Here is a 21,138-nt window from a genome sequence, read left to right on the forward strand (position 1 = left end):
GGGAATTTTTAAAAGATCAAAACAATAATTATATATTATTTATTTGCAGATAACAGAATTTAATATCTATTAAAAAAATCACCCTGACATCCGAATTAATAAACACAACATTAATGTTGTTACAGATTTGAAGTCATAATAGTTTTATATTTCAGCTGGTCTTGGAACATTCTTAGAAAGACCCTGTACTTCTTATCATGATATATTTTTGTGCTTAAATTAGGCTGTATGACTTCTGCTGTTCCACCCATATTTTCTATAGCATCTTGTACATTATGGAAGTGTTGGGAAGCACAGGCTCCTAGTATAGCAGAGCCAACTAACACAGAATCTTTTTCGTGGGGCTTCAGGATAGGAAGACCCATAGAGTCAGCTTGAATTTGGACGAAGAGTGGATCTTTCGTAATACCGCCGCAAATAAGCAAGGATTTAAATGGCTCATACCCTGCCAGAACCAGCGCCTCTACAATGTGGCGGGTGCCATACTGAAAAATATATAAGAATAAATTATTAATTAATATAAAAATACAAACCGTTCACTTAATGGTCCATGTAACCAATGCCATTTCCTTTGGTTCATGTTGTTGTTTAAATGAATTAAATAGAATGTTTAGAAAGAGCAGTGATGTAAAGAATGAAGTTATGTAATATAATCTGCTAATGCTGCATATCCATTTAATAGCTTACAATAAAGATATGGGTATGTAATATATATTCTTATCTTTATCAACACTTTATTTACTATTAATAGCGAGTGTGTGTATTTACCTACAGTGTATTACATACAATTATTTGTCTTTATTATACTGAAGTACTCACCGACAGAGCTTGCATAGTGGCTAGGTAGAGTAAGGCTAAGTTTGCTTCACTTTTATCTATAGATAGTCCACAGATCATTCCTCTCATTGAAGGGTCGGCTAACGGCGACCGATTGCCATGAAAATCAGGCCAAACATGAACATCTTTTGTTAAATAACTGACATTATTATATCCTTCCAATCTTGCCATTTTTGTGAGTAAACTCCTCAAGTGATTGCGGGTACTGTAAATCAAATAATAAAAGATTTGCTAACAGAACAAACAGTGTTATTAATAATAAGTTTGTGCTAATTAATGATTGGTAACTTACTCGCCTGAAGATATGGCTTTAAGCAGTTCAGCACCAGCAGGATGACTTGATATTATATGGTCCAATAACATTCCAGAAGCACTCTGTCCAGCCTCATTCAACCACATGCTTGGAACCATTGCACTGTAATACGGTCCCCACACACCTTGGACAAGGACAGCCTTCTTATTCACAGCCATATGACATGTAGAAGTCCCACAAATTAGACTAAGGCGGGAGGACATGTCCTTATCTATTCCTTCTCCATGTGTGCCTATCATGCCCAAACCTCCAGCATGGGCATCTATAATGGATGTGGCAACTGGAGTACCAGGTTTCAGTCCCAATATATCAGCAACTTCGGTTGTTAGACCACCACAGAGCTCACCGGGCATTAGGACTTTGTTTCCAATTTTCTTAAAGTTATCTGCAGCTAAGTCTTCCAGTCCGATCTCTCGTAAGAAGTCTCTATTCCAACCCTGTTTCCCTTCTATAGAGCACTCATAATTCCATTTACAAACCAAAGAGCACAGGGAACGGCTTAATGAACCAGTAGCTCTCCATGTAAGGAAATCTGGTAGATCAAAAAAGTATCCATACTCATCCCACTTATTTGGAAGGTGTTTCTTCAACCAAAGTAATTTCGGCATTTCCATTTCAAGACTCACTTTCCCACCTACATATTTCAGCATGTCATGATTAGTTTTATTTATTGAATCTGCTTCAGCCTGCGCCCTGTGGTCCATCCACATGATAATATTTTGTTCATTGTTGTTTGTGCCGACAGAGAGTGGATTGCCATGTTTGTCTAAAGCTACCAAGGAGCATGTGGCATCAAATCCGATGCCTTTGATACTTGCAGGATTAACATTTTTAATAATATTCTGAAAAATAAGATGAATCTGTTATAGTAGTAACAGTGGAAGGTAGAAAACATTGCAATAATTTTAGAAATGAATTCATGGACAGTCAAAGAAATTAACAAAACACTAGTTTACTCACCTTTATGACAAACACACAGCATTCCCAGATATTATTGGATGACTGTTCATAATAATCAAGTTTAGGTTTCCACGTCTGAATTTCCTTAACACATGAATTGAGGACATGACCTTTGTCATCAACCAACGCCGCTCGTACGCTGCCAGAGCCCACATCCACGCCAATGAAATGAATCTCTTTGCTCATTTGGAAGTATGTTGTATAAGATCTGCTTGATTATAAAAAAAAAAACACCTTTTAGATATTTTGAAAAGAAAAATGTTAGTAAACAATAATCATTTGATAAACAATAGTAACAATATTCACCGATTAAAATAATGCACCAAATCGAAAAATACGTACGTTGCAAGAGTGAATGTTACACTGACGACAAATATAGTCAATTGATAAAATGGCCTTGGCGTTGTTGTTACTTTATCAAGTAATAAAACTAAGTCTCACGAGATAACCTTGTTGTCCTATGAACTTTATTATAACAGCTATAATATAGCCAGCAATGTTCCGTGCGTCTAAGAAATAAAGCATTGTCAAGTATACAAAAGTTAAAACAGGACCATCGATGACATTTACTCTACGTTTCATATTCATTAAATATTTATTTAATAATAGCATAATTTTAACATAATTTCAATAAGATTATAATATAAAATCACAATTAATAAGTTGGCATTTTAATTTTACCGCTTGATTTTGCTCAAAAAATCAGAAACGTCAAAATTTGTGAATGTCGTTGTCATCAAGCCACTGTTTTTCAAATTGTCTATTGGTTAAAAGTTAAGAATGGTGTACACAGAATAATATTTCGACAAACAAATAGAAAACTACTCTGTCTTAGTATCAATTACAAAATTATTTCATAATTCAAAGAAATACAAGTGACCCTAATATTAAACAGAAATATACGACAAAAAACGATTTCGTTTAGTTGAACTATGTTAATGATCTTAGGATACGGCAAGCCATATGGTTTAGTCTCGGCTAGTACATACAAGTATAGTATTATAACATACACAACGTAATAATTTCATTTTCGACAGCCGTCAATAATGTTTTAACATTTTTACCAATACCTTTATTGTATATTCTAAGCCTTATGCAACCTTACCACACAAAAAAATACATTATCAATAACTTGGCAACTAATTTTTTAAAATATTTTGTCATTAAAGTTGTCAATGTCGAATGTCAATAAAATTTTGTTTATTTTTGTCGAGATTGTTTTGATTAATAATTTTCTACTTTCAAAAGTATTTGTAAATACCATAATTTCTAAATAGACTTGTACAGCAATGGTTCGTTTCAAAAATAGGTACGTTATTTTATAATAAGAGTAATTAACATCTAAGTAACCTAATTTACTCAACACTCATGTGCTTATGAACATTACTGTTTATTTTATTTTTTCAGATATATTACCGTTGAGATAGTAGCTCCCTTAGTGCCAGAAGACAAACCACTGCAGTTAAAACCGAAGATATTCCACGACACTGTTCTGAGTAAAATTCAACAGATGTATGGTGATTTTGGTGTTGCTGCTGTCATAAACGGATTTCTAACAAAATATTGCAATGAACATACGAGAATAGCTATAATAAGATCAAGACATGGACCACACAGATTTGTCACTAGTAGTCTTCCATTTATTACTAAAATAGGTAGTCTTGATGTGCGGCTGAACACTCTACATGTTGGTGCCACACTAAAACACTGTTTTAAGTTTATACAAAAGCATCAGAGAGCCTATTTAGATACAATGTGGTGTAAACTAAAATCTGATGAAGATAGGCGTAAGTTAGAAGCTGCTGTCTTAGATTATACAAAAACAGATGTTGCTATAAATATAGAAAATATTACATGACAATGTCTTTCATTTATCTCTATTTTTTATTTGTATATATCAAATCCCATGTAATAATACTATGCCTGATCTCAAAATCAAACCCTGAAATGAAACACTCAATTTCCATGATGGTCAATTGAAGATATTATAAGTAAAAAGGTAACCTAAATAACATTAAATCTTCAACAGACATGATGAATCTCTAAGGGTTCCGTTTTTTGCCATTTGGCTATGAAACCCTAAAAATGGCACTAGCACATGCACACATGAACAGCCTAAAGCAATTGAGATAAAATGAGGCTAATTAGCTACATTTAACATGCCACTTTCTGAACACACATAACCTATCTACAAAGTGTAGATAAGTAAAGTTATGTGTTCCTTATAAGTAATAATATTTTACTATTGCTTACCACATTCAGTGCCACTGATTCGCCCGGAGAGTCACGAATGTGTTAACTACATTCAGCAAAGTTGTAAATTACAAAAAATAACAACCTTCATTGATATCAATTTCTTTTAATTATAAAAATATACAGATTGCACTTGATTTAAGTTTTTTTTTATAATAAACTTGTATAAATTTTCTTAACCACTAAGTATGTACTTATAGTACCTATAGTTAAGAGTATCACCACTGCATATCCAGATATTTTTTAATTCACAAGAATTTTTTTCTTATTTATTTATAAAATATATTTCTTTCCTTAACAGTTTAGACTATCACTTATTATCTGCATTGGTGGGCACTTGTAAATATAGCTTTTTTGTCAAAGTTGACTGAAATAGAGGCACTTGGGTACATCCCACCTTTTGGCAAATGAAATTCACATTATTATTGACCTTAGTAAAAATATCATAGACATGTTCAGTATTAGCATACTTTCTAATTGTTCTACATAGTACCTGAATGAATATCGATCCTCTTTTTTCATTTCTGTAAGCTTCTAGTTCAGGTGCAGTGGCATAGTAAACAAGGAAGTTAGACTTCCTTAAATTGTAATCTCTTGGACTGTCAGCCACTACAATCTGGGGAGTATTTTCATCAACTTGGCACGCTTGAACTATCAAAAGTTTAGGCATGTTGTGTATTTTTACGGCATCATCAGAGTCAAGCAAATTCTGAATATCATCCATTTTAACTTTCACAGAATCAGCTGCGTACACCTGGCCCTTCACTCCATGAGACAGTATGCACAGCATGAAAATACTGTCATTCTTGCTAACTTTATTTTTGACAACATCCATTATGAACTGCATCATCTTTTTATGATCTATATCTGTTTCAGAGAAAACAGTAAAGTTTAATTCACTCATAGTTTTTTCTAGAATCATCTTATCTTTGTCAGAACCAATTCTTGTATCTAGTGTAATATTCCCAGTTAACTCAATGCTGTTTTTAGATGGATAAAATGTTTCCTGATTTATGATGACACAAACTCCAACCCTTTTGTTACTCTTGATTTCATAGCTATCATTGTCCATTAGCTTCCTATCAGACTTCAGAGACTCTTGCATTCTTTCATCCAACTGCAACTCTCCAAGCATTTCAAACACATCATTAAAATCCATATTGTAAAAATTGTCATCAGCTTTCCCTTGATTTGTTTCATCCACCTTCATATGTTTCATCATAGGAGTACTGGTAGCAGCTGAGGCACTTGGCCTGTGCTCATCATTCAATGAATGTTGCAACATATTCATCTCTAAAATCAGTTTCCTCAGTCCCGGCAGGTTTTCCAGAATCTTGGCAAGTTTGTCTACTTCTACACTGAAGCCCAGAACTTTTTTATTGTATTGGTATTGATTAATTGTTATAAACTTGTCACACATTAGCTTTAGGAAAACTTGTTCACAGGTTTCATATTCTGTAGTGTCAATCTCATAAGTTAGAAGAGCTTTTTTAAGTTTCAAAAGATTGTCAGAGTTAATGTTTTCACATAATTTGTATAAGGCTTTTTTCATGGGGTTTATGTACATTTTTACAGTTATAGAATCCGTTTGATAGTACTTGCGTGCTGCAGGGACATTCAATCCAAGTTTTCTGACAATACTGTACAGTTGACAGATAAGGAGAGCTTCCACAAATTGATGTTTCCAGTTGGGGTTGTGCTTAGTAGATCGAAACCACTCGTGTAGCATGTTAAGATTAATAGAGTTACAGGCATCGTTGGAAACGCGTTGAAAAACAATTAAACGTTGTAGTGCTGTGTCCGGTACTTCATAAAGAAGAAACACTAGGGATATCAAGTCGCTGGGATTGTCTTGTAATTCTTTTTCAATTTCTGACATCATATCAGTATTCATAATATCACTGTTTCCAATAACATTTTCCACTTCCATTCCTTGTGGTGTTGTAGTAACTGAGTCTACAGAAAACATTTTCTCGTTTTAAATGATTATTTTACGTTATATAATTGTACACTTATAGCGTAGAACATACAACTATATTTTTGTTCAACAAAAAACACTATAAGTAATATAATAACACTTTAATTCAACTTCAGTGACGACAATAGTAGACTAGTAGTGATGCGACATCCCATAAGTACGATAACGATAATACACAAAATCGTATTGTGATATAGGAATCGAGTTGGAAGCACCTTAATCTTTTGGATTTCTTGAAATGAAAATTGTATTTGTATTAATATCAATTCTCTTTGTTAATATCTTCTAGGAATGAACCCCCAAAACCCCCCTGGCTACGCCTATGGTAGCACGGAGTCTAAAATTGTGCACAGTATAATAATATGGCAATAGGCTCACCCTCTGTTACATAGAACTTATAACACAAATGGTGACAAGTGTGTTTACAGTGGCATTACCTGTCGTAATAAGCACCACTGTCTATCCCTACAGAGTTAAAAGGTGTGACAATCAAGAGTAGAGATAGGTGATTTTTCGGATAAATACACAAAATAAAGAAAAGCTATCGATTACAAGAAATTATCGATATCAAAAATCGATTCTTTGGAAGTAAACATCACTAGCTTCACTTGGCTGTCAATGCTATGGCTGTTCTGGGGATTCCCAGTAATAGGTAGTCCCATAAACCATTCCTTAAACTCTTTGGAAATGACAGTCAAGTCACAGACGACAGCAATTTACGTAATAATAAACTGTCAGACTGTAACATGTGCCAATGTCAACGTCACTATAAAATAAAGATAAACCAAATAAGTCTCACACACTAGAGATGTGAATGCCATTAAAAAAAAAAACAAAAAAGATAAACTGTCAACAGCAACAGGCAACATTTTATTTCGATTATGAGAATTTTTGAATAAATTGTAAAGATAAGGTTAGAACAAGAAAAACGAAACCAGGAATTAAATAATTAAAACCAGGAATAAAATTATTGCGGTATTGACGCTTGGCGTCCAATTTTCGTTATCATGCAAGTTACAAGAACAGAAATCCTGAAACTATACAAGAATCTTATGTTGTATTCTAAGACCCTGACATTCACTGATCCGGCGTACTTTAGACGGAGGGTGGCCACGGAATTTCGTAATAATAAAACTTTAACTAAAGATAAAGATATCACGTTTGCCTACCAGGTAGTGTATTGAACCTACCACATTTTTCATACATATTATCGATATGATCATAATCACAAGCTTTTTGTTCTTCAGTTTCATGTATTATTGAAGGCTTCTTACTATAAAGTTTATATTTCGGTAGGGATGTCTTAAGTCGACAAATTGAGCCGAATGTTTTTTGACACAAGTACCATATATTTTTAGGGGCTAGTTGTGTATAATAAATTTCTCCTTTAAGCAAGCCTTCAGTTTCTAAATTAGATAATTAATTACCTAATTTTTATTCAAATTTAATTTGATTGTTATTGTTAATATTAATCATTTCAGAAAGGAGAAGCTCTGTTGCATCGAGGTGCTGTGGTGTAAAATGCTGCTCAATCCATTGTGCCGTTTGCACGCGGGTGTTGTGTCCCGTGTGCATGTGGCATTCAAACACACTATAGACTATTCCAAGGTCCCTAAAATCAATGAAAGTGATTTGTCAGAGCAGTTTGTTAGAGGTAGCGGACCTGGTGGCTCCGCTGTCAACAAGAATGCAAATTGTGTTGTTCTTACACATATTCCTACAGGTAATCTATCAAATTAAGTAATAAAAGTAGATAAAGTTTAATCATCATCTAAATAAATGGCAAGATACCAACTATTCTAGTTTACAGCACAATTATTGTCATATGCACACTGCATTTACCATCAACAGTTATCTGCCTGCAGTTAATTCATAAGTTAATTAAAAACCTCCTTTGCCCTAACCACATTATGTAACTATAGTATGTCATGTAACAATTTCTAATTATATTTTACAGGTCATGTAGTAAAATGCCACACAAGTAGATGTCAAGATGAAAATAGGAAAAGAGCTCGCGAGATGCTAGTTGCAAAGTTAGATGAAGAGCTGAACGGAGAAGACAGTGTGGCAGCACAGAAGAGAAAATTAGAAAGCAATAAGTATAAAAAAACAGAATATAAGAAAAAGAAGATGGCACAGTTAAAGAGTGAGTGGAAGAAACGGGAAGGCTTGGCCTAAAGCCCTAGAAACTGGATTGTAATGTACATATTATAAAACTCATAGTATTGTTGTTAGATTAAATAAGTAATTATGTCTGATATGAGTTTTCTTTTTCAGATCTGCTTGTTCCAAAGATAAACTCTGCTTATTAGATTTAAAAATTCTATGTACTTAAATTGTTTACGTCTGGTTGGATTGAAAATGAGAAAACTCACTATGGCTTTTACCATCCTAGGTGGTATTTGTGATGGCATGTTGTGCTACAGGTTTAGTACAAGTACTTTTTATGCATTATTAAAGTATGTTGAGGTTGTTGTTTTGATGTACCATTTGTATCTATGATTATTACAAAACTACTGGATTTTCCCCTTTCCACTCTCTTTATTATCAATAAAATGCCATACAATAGTAATTATCAACAATTATTTGCTGTTCTATCCTTCATTATTCTATTTGTGAAAGAATTTACATGTTCTTTTAATTTTTGCTGAATAGTTGAAAGCTCCTCACATGTGACTGGTAAACGATTTCCATCTAAAATAACTTTCATGAGACCACATGACTTCTGTGTGCTGTGAATCATTTGGTGCTCAACCGCATTGAGTAATATTTTTAAACTTTGGTATGTCAAGTTGTTGTAAGCCAAATTGAGATAACTCAGTGTAAAGTTACCTACACAGAATGGGGAGTCATTTATGCTCTTGAAACTGGTGGTGCCAAATGGATCCTCAAATGGACCTAGTATTTCTATGGCCATCATATCTGCCTTTATATTCTGCCAGGTACTGTCCTGTGAGGCGTTCTTTATTTTTTTTAGAATTTTTTTAGGCCTATACTGAGATTGGTAAGAGCCTTCTCTGGATGTAAGTGTCGTATGTGACATTAATTTTTTTTTAGAGTGCTCTCGTTTTATGCTGGACAAGGCAAGTTTCTTTAAACAATCTGCATATACTTCTTGCTTCTTCTTCAAGTATAAGAAGAACCGTCGTCGCCGTTCCACGTTTTCATCGTGAGTTAGCCGGAATTCCAGCAAATGGTGAAATATGCGGATCGCACCTTCGTCGCCGATAAGATTATCAGCTAAATTCAAATATCGCAAGTGTCTGTTAGTTCTTAGGGCGTCTGCTAAACATTTTGCTCCTTCATCCCCTATTTTGTTGGACGTTAGATTCAACGTGACTAAATGAGTCTCAGTAAACTCTGGATAGCGTAGCATTGCGGCTATCTCTTCACATTCTGAATCGCTTATGTTACATCTGCATAGCGATAGATTTTTGACGATTGTTGGAGCTTTTAATATGACTCCGTAGTTAGCATTGTTCGATTTACAGTCATCCAAACATATATCAGTGATGGCAGAATAAGGAAGCATACTTATAAGGTCCTGTATGATATCCTGGTCGACGCAACAGTTTTTGATCGCAAACTTGGTTAACAGTGGGTAGTTGGCGATTATGACGGACAAGACTTGAATGACCATCCTCGGTACAATCATGCCTTGGCAGTTGGTGATCATTAGCTCGACAAGTTGGTGCTGGACATTGTACACAGCTTTCATTGCTAAGTAGATATGTTTAGGATATTTCTGTGCATGCTTCATTGTTATGGATTCCGTGTACGGAGTCGCTGGAGTGACTGTTGTTTGCTTGCGTTTCACTGTGTACTCTATAATCCCTGATGCACTCTTGGCCTCTAAAAACAGAACTTTATATTTAACCTCACGCCTTTCAATCCTTGATGGATAGGTACATATTTAATGTAAGGCCTCGGCCTCGAATTTTGCGGGCAGCGGGGCGGCGGCGGCGGCGGCGCGGCAGCGGCAGGATCTTATGCGTATAATCAAATGGACCGGTTTTCGAACACAGCGGCGGCGGAGCGGCGCGGGAGCGGGCAACGAGCGGTGCACTCCAGTCAAGCGGTGACCGCCCGCGTTGCGCGTCTGCATTGTAGTATAGTGTTGTGTACCTACATTTTTTTTGTGACGTATCAAAATGTCCTCGGACGTGCAAGAGCAAATGATTTCGGCAATCTTTGAGAGGACACCCATACGGAACAGCAAAGATGTGAACAGAAGAAAATAGAAGAAAAATTAACCAATTATGGGAAGAAATAAAAAACGAACTGAATATTGAAGACTAAAGCAAAAACTGAAATCACTCTTGATAGTTTCAAGAATATAGTCAAAAGTTTCTACACTCATTCTAGTGTAGTCGTAGAATTTGTCGGGATTTTGTCTCTGTTCTTCATAATTTCGATAAAACTCGCCATTTATTTTCCTTGCCCTATAGTAGGTCTTCTTCTTTTGCCCACAGTAAATCGAGCGTTAGGAATAAATTTGAATCAAAAAGATTTCGTTCGCTAATAAAAACAAATATCTCGACAACACAACCACGAACACAACACTACACCGCTGTAGTGCCGCGCGATCTGCCCGCTAGTTTCGAGAACGGGTCCGCCGCCGCCGCCCCGCTCCCGCGCCGCCGCCGCCGCCGCCCCGCTGCCCGCAAAATTCGGAGGCCTAAGGCCTCGGCCTCGAATTTTGCGGGCAGCGGGGCGGCGGCGGCGGCGCGGCAGCGGCAGGATCTTATGCGTATAATCAAATGGACCGGTTTTCGAACACAGCGGCGGCGGAGCGGCGCGGGAGCGGGCAACGAGCGGTGCACTCCAGTCAAGCGGTGACCGCCCGCGTTGCGCGTCTGCATTGTAGTATAGTGTTGTGTACCTACATTTTTTTGTGACGTATCAAAATGTCCTCGGACGTGCAAGAGCAAATGATTTCGGCAATCTTTGAGAGGACACCCATACGGAACAGCAAAGATGTGAACCATAAAAATAGAAGAAAAATTAACCAATTATGGGAAGAAATAAAAAACGAACTGAATATTGAAGACTAAAGCAAAAACTGAAATCACTCTTGATAGTTTCAAGAATATAGTCAAAAGTTTCTACACTCATTCTAGTGTAGTCGTAGAATTTGTCGGGATTTTGTCTCTGTTCTTCATAATTTCGATAAAACTCGCCATTTATTTTCCTTGCCTTATAGTAGGTCTTCTTCTTTTGCCCACAGTAAATCGAGCGTTAGGAATAAATTTGAATCAAAAAGATTTCGTTCGCTAATAAAAACAAATATCTCGACAACACAACCACGAACACAACACTACACCGCTGTAGTGCCGCGCGATCTGCCCGCTAGTTTCGAGAACGGGTCCGCCGCCGCCGCCCCGCTGCCCGCAAAATTCGAGGCCGAGGCCTAAGGCCTCGGCCTCGAATTTTGCGGGCAGCGGGGCGGCAGCGGCAGCGGCGCGGTAGCGGCAGGATCTTATGCGTATAATCAAATGGACCGGTTTTCGAACACAGCGGCGGCGGAGCGGCGCGGGAGCGGCGCGGGAGCGGCGCGGGAGCGGCGCGGGAGCGGGCAACGAGCGGTGCACTCCAGTCAAGCGGTGACCGCCCGTGTTGCGCGTCTGCATTGTAGTATAGTGTTGTGTACCTACATTTTTTTTGTGACGTATCAAAATGTCCTCGGACGTGCAAGAGCAAATGATTTCGGCAATCTTTGAGAGGACACCCATATGGAACAGCAAAGATGTGAACCATAAAAATAGAAGAAAAATTAACCAATTATGGGAAGAAATAAAAAACGAACTGAATATTGAAGACTAAAGCAAAAACTGAAATATCTCTTGATAGTTTCAAGAATATAGTCAAAAGTTTCTACACTCATTCTAGTGTAGTCATAGAATTTGTCGGGATTTTGTCTCTGTTCTTCATAATTTCGATAAAACTCGCCATTTATTTTCCTTGCCCTATAGTAAGTCTTCTTCTTTTGCCCACAGTAAGTCGAGCGTTAGGAATAAATTTGAATCAAAAAGATTTCGTTCGCTAATAAAAACAAATATCTCGACAACACAACCACGAACACAACACTACACCGCTGTAGTGCCGCGCGATCTGCCCGCTAGTTTCGAGAACGGGTCCGCCGCCGCCGCCCCGCTCCCGCGCCGCCGCCGCCGCCCCGCTGCCCGCAAAATTCGAGGCCGAGGCCTTAGTAGCACCCCCTTTGAGGTTTCTTACGAGTCTCATGGCATACACCCTGTATGAAATAAAAATCACACCCTTTACGTGCGATATTATTATCTATAGCTAGATAATTATATTATGGTTCTACCAATAATATGGCAAATCGGCATTTGGCAGAATTTCTTTTAAGGATTAATGCTGAATAAACAGCAGAGAACAATTTCCGATTTTAGGTGATGCTGACGATAATGAGAATAAGTGTCTACGTATGTAGGCATTCCAGGTACTTATCCTTACGTTGCTGATATTCATCGACAGTTACCGCAACAGGACATCTAAATCTCTTGAACATTTCGACCAAACAACCTTCCAAATCACTATCTATTAATTTAAACTTATCGTTCGAACGAACAGTTCGAGATGACGAGGGTTTCATTATTATTAAAAATAAAACAAATAAATCAATATAAAGTAAATGAAAATATAAAACAGTATTAAAAACAGTTATAAAAAGGAAATTGTATAAAAATTATTCAATAGGAACCTATTAGGTACAGAACACATAGGTAATGTTAAAGATGACATGAAATCTACAGTTTTACTTCGAAAATGACAACATTATCTATGTACGTAGGTACTTACTAAAGAGTTTCGTGTTTATGATAATTTGATCCTACCTGATTTCCTGGGTACAGGGATAACTAATTAATAACTGCGTGAGGTGTGATACCTTCAAATCATTATCGGGCTCATGCTAGACTAGACAAGTGCGGCGTTGGTGGATACATGGGGGAGATTTAGCAGGTCTAAATGATCATCAGGTCTATTAGAACTGGTTTCTATTCTTCCCTTCATCCACGTGTGAGAGCCAAGTTTAGATAGAAATGTGCTTGCAGAAAATCGGCGAGACACATAACGCTTGTGTTGCGTTTTGCCGTGTGCGTGCCGTGTCTCATCGACTCAAAACTAATTCCTCCGATTAGGTGTCCAGGGCGACGTTGATTGCTTACTATCAGTTGATCCGTCTGCTAGCTCGTTTAATTCCTGACCGTACCTACTAATAATAAAATTGGGGCACCCCGCAGCATTGGATATCCAAGAACTTACCTGCAAATAAAACAATTCTTACTAGGTAGACACAGGTACAGTTTATATATTATCTAGCCGCAGAAAGGTTCGGCCATAATAAACAATTCGTTTGTCTACATTGTTTAAATTTACGCTTCGACATCAAACCTAAATTGAATGCGAAATTACTTTGGCGGGTTCATCACGGCTGAGGGATTGTGGGTAAAAGCTGTTTTAATTAGTTGTCTAGTGCTCGAGCAAACTATTTAAGGCCGTTATATACACAACGGTTTCATTATACATATACAAAGCTGATGCTCACACTGTTTTATAAAGTTTGTTTTAATATCCTATTCATTCCAAAAAGGGCGTATAATAAGCAGCTAGGTGGGTAATGTGGAACCTAGAGTATTATGTGGGTAAAATCTCAGCAATTTTCTGTTTTGACTCTTGCTCATTCCTTCGCTAAGTCTAAGTGCATCCATTAGGCTTGTCTGTGCTCCCTGTCGGCGAGTCTGTCCGGCGTCCTCTTCTACCGCCTGACGGATGTGCTTACCGGATATCGGAGTTTCATGGGTCCCGGTAAGGCTGATTCCGACCCGGAGCTGCGGATTATCTAACAGGTTTTGGGCACTGACTGGAGTACGAACGAGCTGGTTTTTAGTCAGTAAGAGTCTGACACTTCCTTTCGTCTCACCTAAGGCGGGAGAAGCAACTATACGATTTTCCCCCTCAAAAAAAGTCAAAGTCAAAAGCAGTCAGGGTACCGTTTACAAGAGAAAGCATCATTGTTTAAACAGTGTCGACCATGAGACAATGCGACTAACATAATAACTTAACTCCAAGCCTCCACAAACTATAGAGATGCTGACACTGTAATAATGGTTGGTGAGGGTAATACTACGACTGTTAAACGTCTACAATGTACTCTATCCTTGACCCACTTACACAGAGGCTGCGATCTCCCCTACCATCTGTTCGACCGAGTTACCGAGTTACAATCGACTTCCTAAATATGGGCAACAAAGAAGCGACGGAGACAAAAGGATTTCACCTTATTGTTTAACATTAAAATGTACATTTTACCTTTGAAACAGATAGAATTGTTGTTTACGAAGCCTTTGTATGGCTGCTGAAATTTTTGTACGTTTAAAAAGCTGATAAGAAGTACCATGTGTAAATCTAAGTTACTGACCTATTTATTATCTACATTAGAGTATCAATGGTTTCATACTCGTAATACATCGACAGCTGAGATAGTTTATAGAGCCTTACAATTTTATTTGTCTTTTTAGATCTGTTATATCAACAATAGATTATCCAATGACTTCTCTCGCCGTGGGCGAGACGAGCGACTCTTACTGACTAAAAACCACCCCATTCCTCGATCCTACTCCTGTTTTTCGAGCAGGAGCCCCGCAAGGTAGTCCGCAGCTCCGTAGAGCAATAGGGGTGACAATGTGACATGGACTTAAGAACATACATGAAAGAGCGAGAGTATCACTTGTAATATAAAATCGAGAACCATATTTGGCAGCCCTAGATTTTCATAACGAAACCTTTTCTATTTATTTTTATACAGGCAGACTTACATTATGGCATGCACGTGTCTGTATTCGGGGTAGGAGCAGGCAGACTGGGTCACGGTCGCTGACGTCACGGGACGCCTCAACCTCCCCTATGCGATGCGTTGTTCTCCTTGGGCAAACACTCGTAAAACTGCTGCTAATGAACTAATCAAATAGGAACATTACTTCACACTTATTCAAGGGAATCTTCCATCAAAGATTTAGTAGATACGTAACTGAATTGAGTCATCAGATTTTTTGTTATTTTACCTAAACCTTTCTTTCAGGCTGCATTGGTCCATCCCATACCTACCCTATGCTATGCATATACTTATGCTATGCTATGAAGCATACATGTTTTGATATGGTTATGGGTACAAAATAACAAAGCACTTAAACTTATAGGAAATGCTACAGGATCATTTCACGATTAAAAATGTAAATGTATACCGCCAAAATTGCGGAAAAATTGATTTACCTAGCTACAAAATATTGGTGTTTGTTTAACCCTTCGGGGATTGCAAACCTAGGTTTTAATGTAACATAAGCTATATAAAGTGTAACTTTCAGATGGCTAACCTTCTTTCGACGAAGTAAAAAGAAAACTTTGTCACAAGGGAGCAGAAATGGCGAAAGAAATGTAACTTTGAGCTTTCCTCGGGTAGTTACAGGGATAGTACATTGTAATCAGTGCTTTTATGTTTTGTTTTAGTACTGTAGACCTCTCTGTAGGCTGGGTTCTGACAAAAACTTATTTTATTTTGTTGATTCTTTTCGAGTTGGTAAAATGTAGACAATTCTTTTTGCGGTAATATTATTAAATCTATGGTTGTTCTTTTGTTTGTAACGTACAATGGCAACTATAATCTAATGTGAGTATTTTTCTTACATTCGATATACCTAGTTGTAGAATTTTTCTTAATAATTAAATTCTTAAGAATTATTCTTATACATATGTTTAGTGTGTTTAGGCAGATATTTCTCCGAATATCAAGTAACCTAAGTTTTCAAAAACAGTAGAATCTTCCTACACATTTTGTAGATTACAAATGACAGATATGAACTACCAATCGGTGGTAAAATATAGCTACGTACATAAAACGCTGTCCAATAAAAAAAAAACTTTCCGGCAACCTCGCTCTTTTGTGCGAACCATCAAACCTATATCAAACAGCAAGCGCACGCTACGTACATTGTATTAGATAAAATGTTATTATTGGATTTTTCCTATTAGGAAATTCCCACCTTGTTTTCCGTCTAGCAACCCTATGTTATAAGTAGAATGGCGTCAGGGAAGTGGGTAATAAGGGTCAGCCCTACGACATGACCCTTAATATCGATGTAGAGGTCATCAGGCCTAAGGGCGGATCCACATTTGCGGTTATCGCATCATACCGCCTTTACATATCGAAACCGTGATTGGATCACTGTATTGTAAGATTTGTAGGTACCTAGGTACCTAACTAACTAAAATAGGCCTATTTTGTTGAGTACGTTGATTGGAGGATAACCATAATTTTAATACTGTACAGAAACCTTTTTAATCGAAAGATCCTCTTAGACTAAAAAATATCATAGGTTGGGACTACATTTTTTTAGGATTTCTCGTATCTAAGATTTTTTTAATGATTCTTCATACAATCATCTCAAAACAATAGTATAAATATTTGGGCAGATCTCAATTTAATAAGAACCAGAGAATAAAAGAGAATATTTTCCTAATCCAATCTAATGTAGTTCTCGTAAATCATTGTGATGAAATTCTAAATCTAATTTTAACGTTTCTCAGAAACCTAAAACAGGACCATTATGAGTTTTATAGGCAGTCAGTCTATTGCGTTTATTACGCGGATAAAATTGATATAAACGATAGGCACATTCCCTTCATAAAGGCGGCTCGTGAAGTCGTGAAAGAAGGTGAAATATTAAGGCTAATCGATCCTCAGTCCAAGCTTCACAATGCTCAGTGTAACTAGGCACGAAGCTGAATGTTGAATGTTGAATGACAAGTAATATTATAGTGTCCTGAATTTGACATTAAGTTCAAATCTGCTTGTCGTCAACGACGCTCTGATAAGGGCGTCAAAACTGAAAAAAAAATGCGAACTTTTGTAATACTTTAATGTGCCTAAGATGGTAATCATGTTTAATCGTTTGCCTAAAATTTGAGGTAAAACGATTACGATAAACTGCTCACATTTATTTTAATTTAACTCGACGTACTACTTAATATAATACTGTCTAATGAAAATCTTGTACCTGTGCTATTGCCAGTTTTTTTGCAGTGTTTTTGTGTCATTAAATGTATAATGTTAATGTCTATAATATAATAATATGTGCTAATATAATAAAGTTGAATAGTTTGCTTGTTTGTTAAAACGCGCTTATCTCCGAAACTACTGGTCTGATTTGAATAATTATTTTTGTGTTGGATAGTGCATTTATCGAGGAAGGCTATAAAACATTACGCTGTGACCAATAGGAGCCGAGTAGAGCGGGAGAAACCGCGCAGAAGTAGATAGTGTAGTGATACATAAAGCAGCTTTTCACTATTACTGGAAAGGTAGATTAGAAGAATCAAATATGTATAGAAACCCCGAGCGGGTCAGAAAAACGGACTTAGATTTAAGATTACAAATCTTTTTGTAAAGCAAAAAGAATGTTCATTGGCTTCACAAATCCAGCGTTTCGGAAAAATTGTACCTACTTATAAAAGCGGTTATAAATGGTAATCTTGTAAAAATTTAGGTACATTTGATTTTGTATCTACGAGTATAAGTGAGGGACATGTGCCAACAAAGTCCCTTACTGTACACTGCACCTATATTCATAAGGCTTGGGCCACATTACCGTTTAACGTTAATGCCCATTATCGCGATAATTAAAATGGCATTTCCCGTTAATGTGGCCCGAGCATTATGAATATAGGTACAGTGTGCATGCTTAAGTAACTATACTTGATAAAGCCAAAAGTCAACTTAATCAGGGTTAGGGCGAGCTTCGAGTGACTCGTTCTTCGCCGCTAGAGTGTCGTAAAGTGTGGCCCGTGGCCCGGCCAGACAAACTTATTACGTAACGTACGTGTAAACAGCCATAACACAATTATGGGATGAACCGATCTTGAGATAAGGACAACATGGACGCAATATTTTTTGATAATCGTTTACTTCTTTGTGCCTCTTTCGTATGTGTATTTAATATCTAAAAGTAAGTAAAGAAATTGATTCTGTTCTGAAAGGTATTGAGCGCCTAACACCTCATTAACAGTGATTGATTACAACTTCTAAAATAAAAACGATGAAGAAAAAACGTAATTAATTGTCATCCATGGCGTAATTACTTTTTTATAAATTAAGTTGTTGCTAGTGAAAACAATGTTGTTTGTAGAATTTTTGGCTATAATTAGTTTTGTTTTAGGGCGGCCGTACACGGACTGCTCGAGCAGTTAGCGGCTGACGGCGCCAGGCCGCAAAGGGCGGGGGGAGGGAAGTCGGAGAGCTGTCGACTTCTCTAGCGCAGTCAACGGCTCGAGCAGTCGGTGTATGCTTTGCAACCGCTCGCGAGCAGTCGACGGTACGATGGAATTTCATCATGCAGTTGACGGCTTGAAGCGGTCGCGACTGCTCGAGCAGTCGTGTGTACGGCAGCGAATGAATGGCTATAGTTCAAGCAGTCGGTTATGACTGCTTGAAGCAGTCCGTGTATGGCTGGCCTTACACTTAATAAGAATGGCGTTTGGCCACCATCTCGCCTGGTGGTAAGCGGTGATGTGGCCGACGGCACGCCTACCTATGAGCAACCTGTTCACTCCGCACTTGATGATACCCAATTTGTATTTTGCAGGAACACAGACACCGGCAAGGAGTTCCATTCCGAAACTCAAAGCAAAAAGCTGCGTGCGAGTTGGTGGAATATCAACCATATAATATATTGTAGAAATGCTATCGCCTGGTTAATCTTTTGATTGACGAACATGCATGTTCTTTTCAGCTTCATGCATGTTAGCGTCAAGTTATTACAATTAAGCCAGTTAGATAAATCTTAAGTATTTTAAAAGAAACTACGATTTTAAAGTTCAACATATTTTAACAAAATTATGTAGTATCTAGTATTACCCTTGCAAAGGATAAGTAGTTCAAACCCGCAGATAGAACAACATAAATGAAATTTTAAAATGGTGTACATTTTAAAATCAAATATTCCGGATACTATAAAAAAATGCAATGCCTAGGTATAAATAAACATAATAAATTGAAAACGCCTTGAATCAAATAAAATTGACACAGTTTGGTACGGTGCGTGCCAAATTCCTCGGAACATTTAACACGTTTTGTTTTTATAAAATTCCCTCATAACTTTACCTAGGTATTAGTATTTCTGACGAAATATTTTTATTTTTATTGTTTAATTATAGGTAGTTGTACATTGCACCTTGAGATTAGGTTAGTTAATTTGTTTCTGTGTCACGGAGAACCATTAAATTGTTACTTTGATTAGAAAATACATATACAACGTGTAACAAAATACCCATATACATCAAGAAGCCCTGAAGAATACAGGTTGAATAGAGTCTCTACACGAAGTTTCAGCTTAAAATACGTTTAAAAAAATTTTTGTACCAAATACTTGGTATCGCATGGTTCTTCATTTTAAATCATACAAACATGTCACAACACTACAGGGATCACTCGCTAATATTACGAAACATTTTTTCTGTCAATCTGATCGCCTAGTACCTGTCTACCTAATTTTGAATCACGCAGCGGCGCGATTTGAAAAATTCATAACTTGATACCATGAAAACATGAGTTTAAAAAACCCTTACCGTATCGTTTGTTATGTTTTCTAGAAGCCGTGCAATTGATATGTATACCCCCTTTTTGTTACACGTTGTATAGGTGTTAGTATAGGATCCCGGCATAGAACGACCTTCACCGAGATATTTATTTAATGAAACATTTTATATTAAAGTTAACATCTCATGGTCCGAGATCCCAGAGCTGTCAGACATATGTTATTTTTACAAGCATTTAACCTTCGGCTTACAGTAGTCTTGTATATACTTTTTAATATCTGAATGTTTGTAAAGCTGGCCGAGTGACACCAGCGCAGGTACCAGGTGATCTAGACACACGGCAGTGTGTCCGCCAAGTTCGAGCAAAAAACCGACACACCGGCCGTGGGTTATATTACACGAACCATTTCGGGCCAAGTTCGACCCACCTATAACTCAAAATCTATTTTATCTACGCATATGAAATTTCTAGTATCTGTCGAGATCTACTTACTTATCTAAAATACAAAATTTCATAAATGTACCTATTGTAGGTCTTGAGATATTGACGTCAGAAAATCGCTATTTTTACTATACACTCACTGACTGACTCACTCATCAAAAACCTAGACCACTTCCAATGGTCGTATTGACTTGAAATTTGGCATGGAGGTAGGTGTTTAGGTCAAGGTAAAGGAAAAAATCTGAAAATGGCCAAGTGTGAGTCGGTTTTAAAATAATGAAGGTGTAAATTCATACCCCTAAGGAACTAAAACAAAAAAATTATCTATATCTTCCAATGGTCGTACCGACCTAAAATTCGTTACGAAGGTTTGTATTTAGTCAAAGTAAAGTAAAAAAAGAAAATAAACCTTACAAAAATAAATGAAATCCCACCCAAAACATAAATGTGAAAGGCTGCCAAGTTCGATAATATTGGAATGCTTCGCCTATAAAAGAAGTGAGATCTAAATAAGTACCAAGTTCCATACACAGACTTCAGTTAAAAATGATATAACTTGGCAAGTTTTAATAGAAAATTATATACTTGACGCATTGCGTTTAGTAGGTTTATAACAAAGTGTGTGAAAACTTGCCAACTTGTTATATCATTTTTAACTGAGGTCTGTGTATGGAACTTGGTACTTATTTAGATCTCACTTCTTTTATAGGCGAAGCATTCCAATATTATCGAACTTGGCAGCCT

At 37.1% G+C, this 21,138-nt stretch overlaps 5 protein-coding genes across 7 annotated transcripts in view; 2 read left to right on the forward strand and 3 right to left on the reverse strand.

Annotated features, from left to right (window-relative positions):
• Nucleotides 1–23: 23 nt before the first annotated feature.
• LOC118266997 (FGGY carbohydrate kinase domain-containing protein) lies at nucleotides 24–2,731 on the reverse strand. 2 transcript variants are annotated; one of them, XM_035580698.2, is made up of 5 exons: nucleotides 2,453–2,731; nucleotides 2,111–2,318; nucleotides 1,130–1,992; nucleotides 820–1,042; nucleotides 24–485 (listed from the first exon to the last, which is right to left on the reverse strand). In XM_035580698.2, exons 2-5 carry the CDS (start codon nucleotides 2,294–2,296, stop codon nucleotides 120–122), a joined length of 1,638 nt encoding a protein of 545 aa, XP_035436591.2. In that variant the 5' UTR covers nucleotides 2,297–2,318; nucleotides 2,453–2,731; the 3' UTR covers nucleotides 24–119. The 2 variants fall into 2 exon arrangements, with proteins under 2 accessions (XP_035436591.2, XP_035436589.2); XM_035580696.2 differs by having other exon boundaries at nucleotides 2,417–2,731.
• Nucleotides 2,732–3,235: 504 nt separating this feature from the next.
• Nucleotides 3,236–3,971, forward strand: LOC118266998 (ribonuclease P/MRP protein subunit POP5). Its single transcript, XM_035580699.2, has 2 exons — nucleotides 3,236–3,419; nucleotides 3,518–3,971. Exons 1-2 carry the CDS (start codon nucleotides 3,400–3,402, stop codon nucleotides 3,966–3,968), a joined length of 471 nt encoding a protein of 156 aa, XP_035436592.2. The 5' UTR covers nucleotides 3,236–3,399; the 3' UTR covers nucleotides 3,969–3,971.
• Nucleotides 3,972–4,453: 482 nt separating this feature from the next.
• LOC118266881 (caspase-8) overlaps nucleotides 4,454–21,138 on the reverse strand; it is a 404,424-nt gene continuing 387,739 nt past the window's right edge. Inside the window, exon 2 of the mRNA XM_050703228.1 lies at nucleotides 4,454–6,426. Coding sequence (XP_050559185.1) covers nucleotides 4,674–6,332 — 1,659 coding nt within the window. The 5' untranslated portion in view covers nucleotides 6,333–6,426 and the 3' untranslated portion in view covers nucleotides 4,454–4,673. The remainder of the gene's footprint in view (nucleotides 6,427–21,138) is intronic.
• Nucleotides 7,365–8,913, forward strand: LOC118266884 (mitochondrial translation release factor in rescue). Of its 2 annotated transcripts, none has more exons than XM_035580491.2 (4): nucleotides 7,365–7,513; nucleotides 7,823–8,064; nucleotides 8,299–8,542; nucleotides 8,619–8,913. In XM_035580491.2, the coding sequence occupies exons 2-3, from the start codon at nucleotides 7,863–7,865 to the stop codon at nucleotides 8,517–8,519; spliced, it is 423 nt and encodes a 140-aa protein (XP_035436384.1). In that variant the 5' UTR covers nucleotides 7,365–7,513; nucleotides 7,823–7,862; the 3' UTR covers nucleotides 8,520–8,542; nucleotides 8,619–8,913. The 2 variants fall into 2 exon arrangements, with proteins under 2 accessions (XP_035436384.1, XP_035436385.1); XM_035580492.2 differs by having other exon boundaries at nucleotides 8,299–8,537.
• On the reverse strand, nucleotides 8,912–13,109 carry LOC118266883 (leucine-rich repeat-containing protein 71). Its single transcript, XM_035580490.2, has 2 exons — nucleotides 12,819–13,109; nucleotides 8,912–10,193 (listed from the first exon to the last, which is right to left on the reverse strand). The coding sequence occupies exons 1-2, from the start codon at nucleotides 12,955–12,957 to the stop codon at nucleotides 8,917–8,919; spliced, it is 1,416 nt and encodes a 471-aa protein (XP_035436383.2). The 5' UTR covers nucleotides 12,958–13,109; the 3' UTR covers nucleotides 8,912–8,916.

Source organism: Spodoptera frugiperda, chromosome 23, assembly GCF_023101765.2.
Source record: "Spodoptera frugiperda isolate SF20-4 chromosome 23, AGI-APGP_CSIRO_Sfru_2.0, whole genome shotgun sequence".
NCBI classification, from domain to species: Eukaryota; Metazoa; Arthropoda; class Insecta; order Lepidoptera; family Noctuidae; genus Spodoptera; species Spodoptera frugiperda.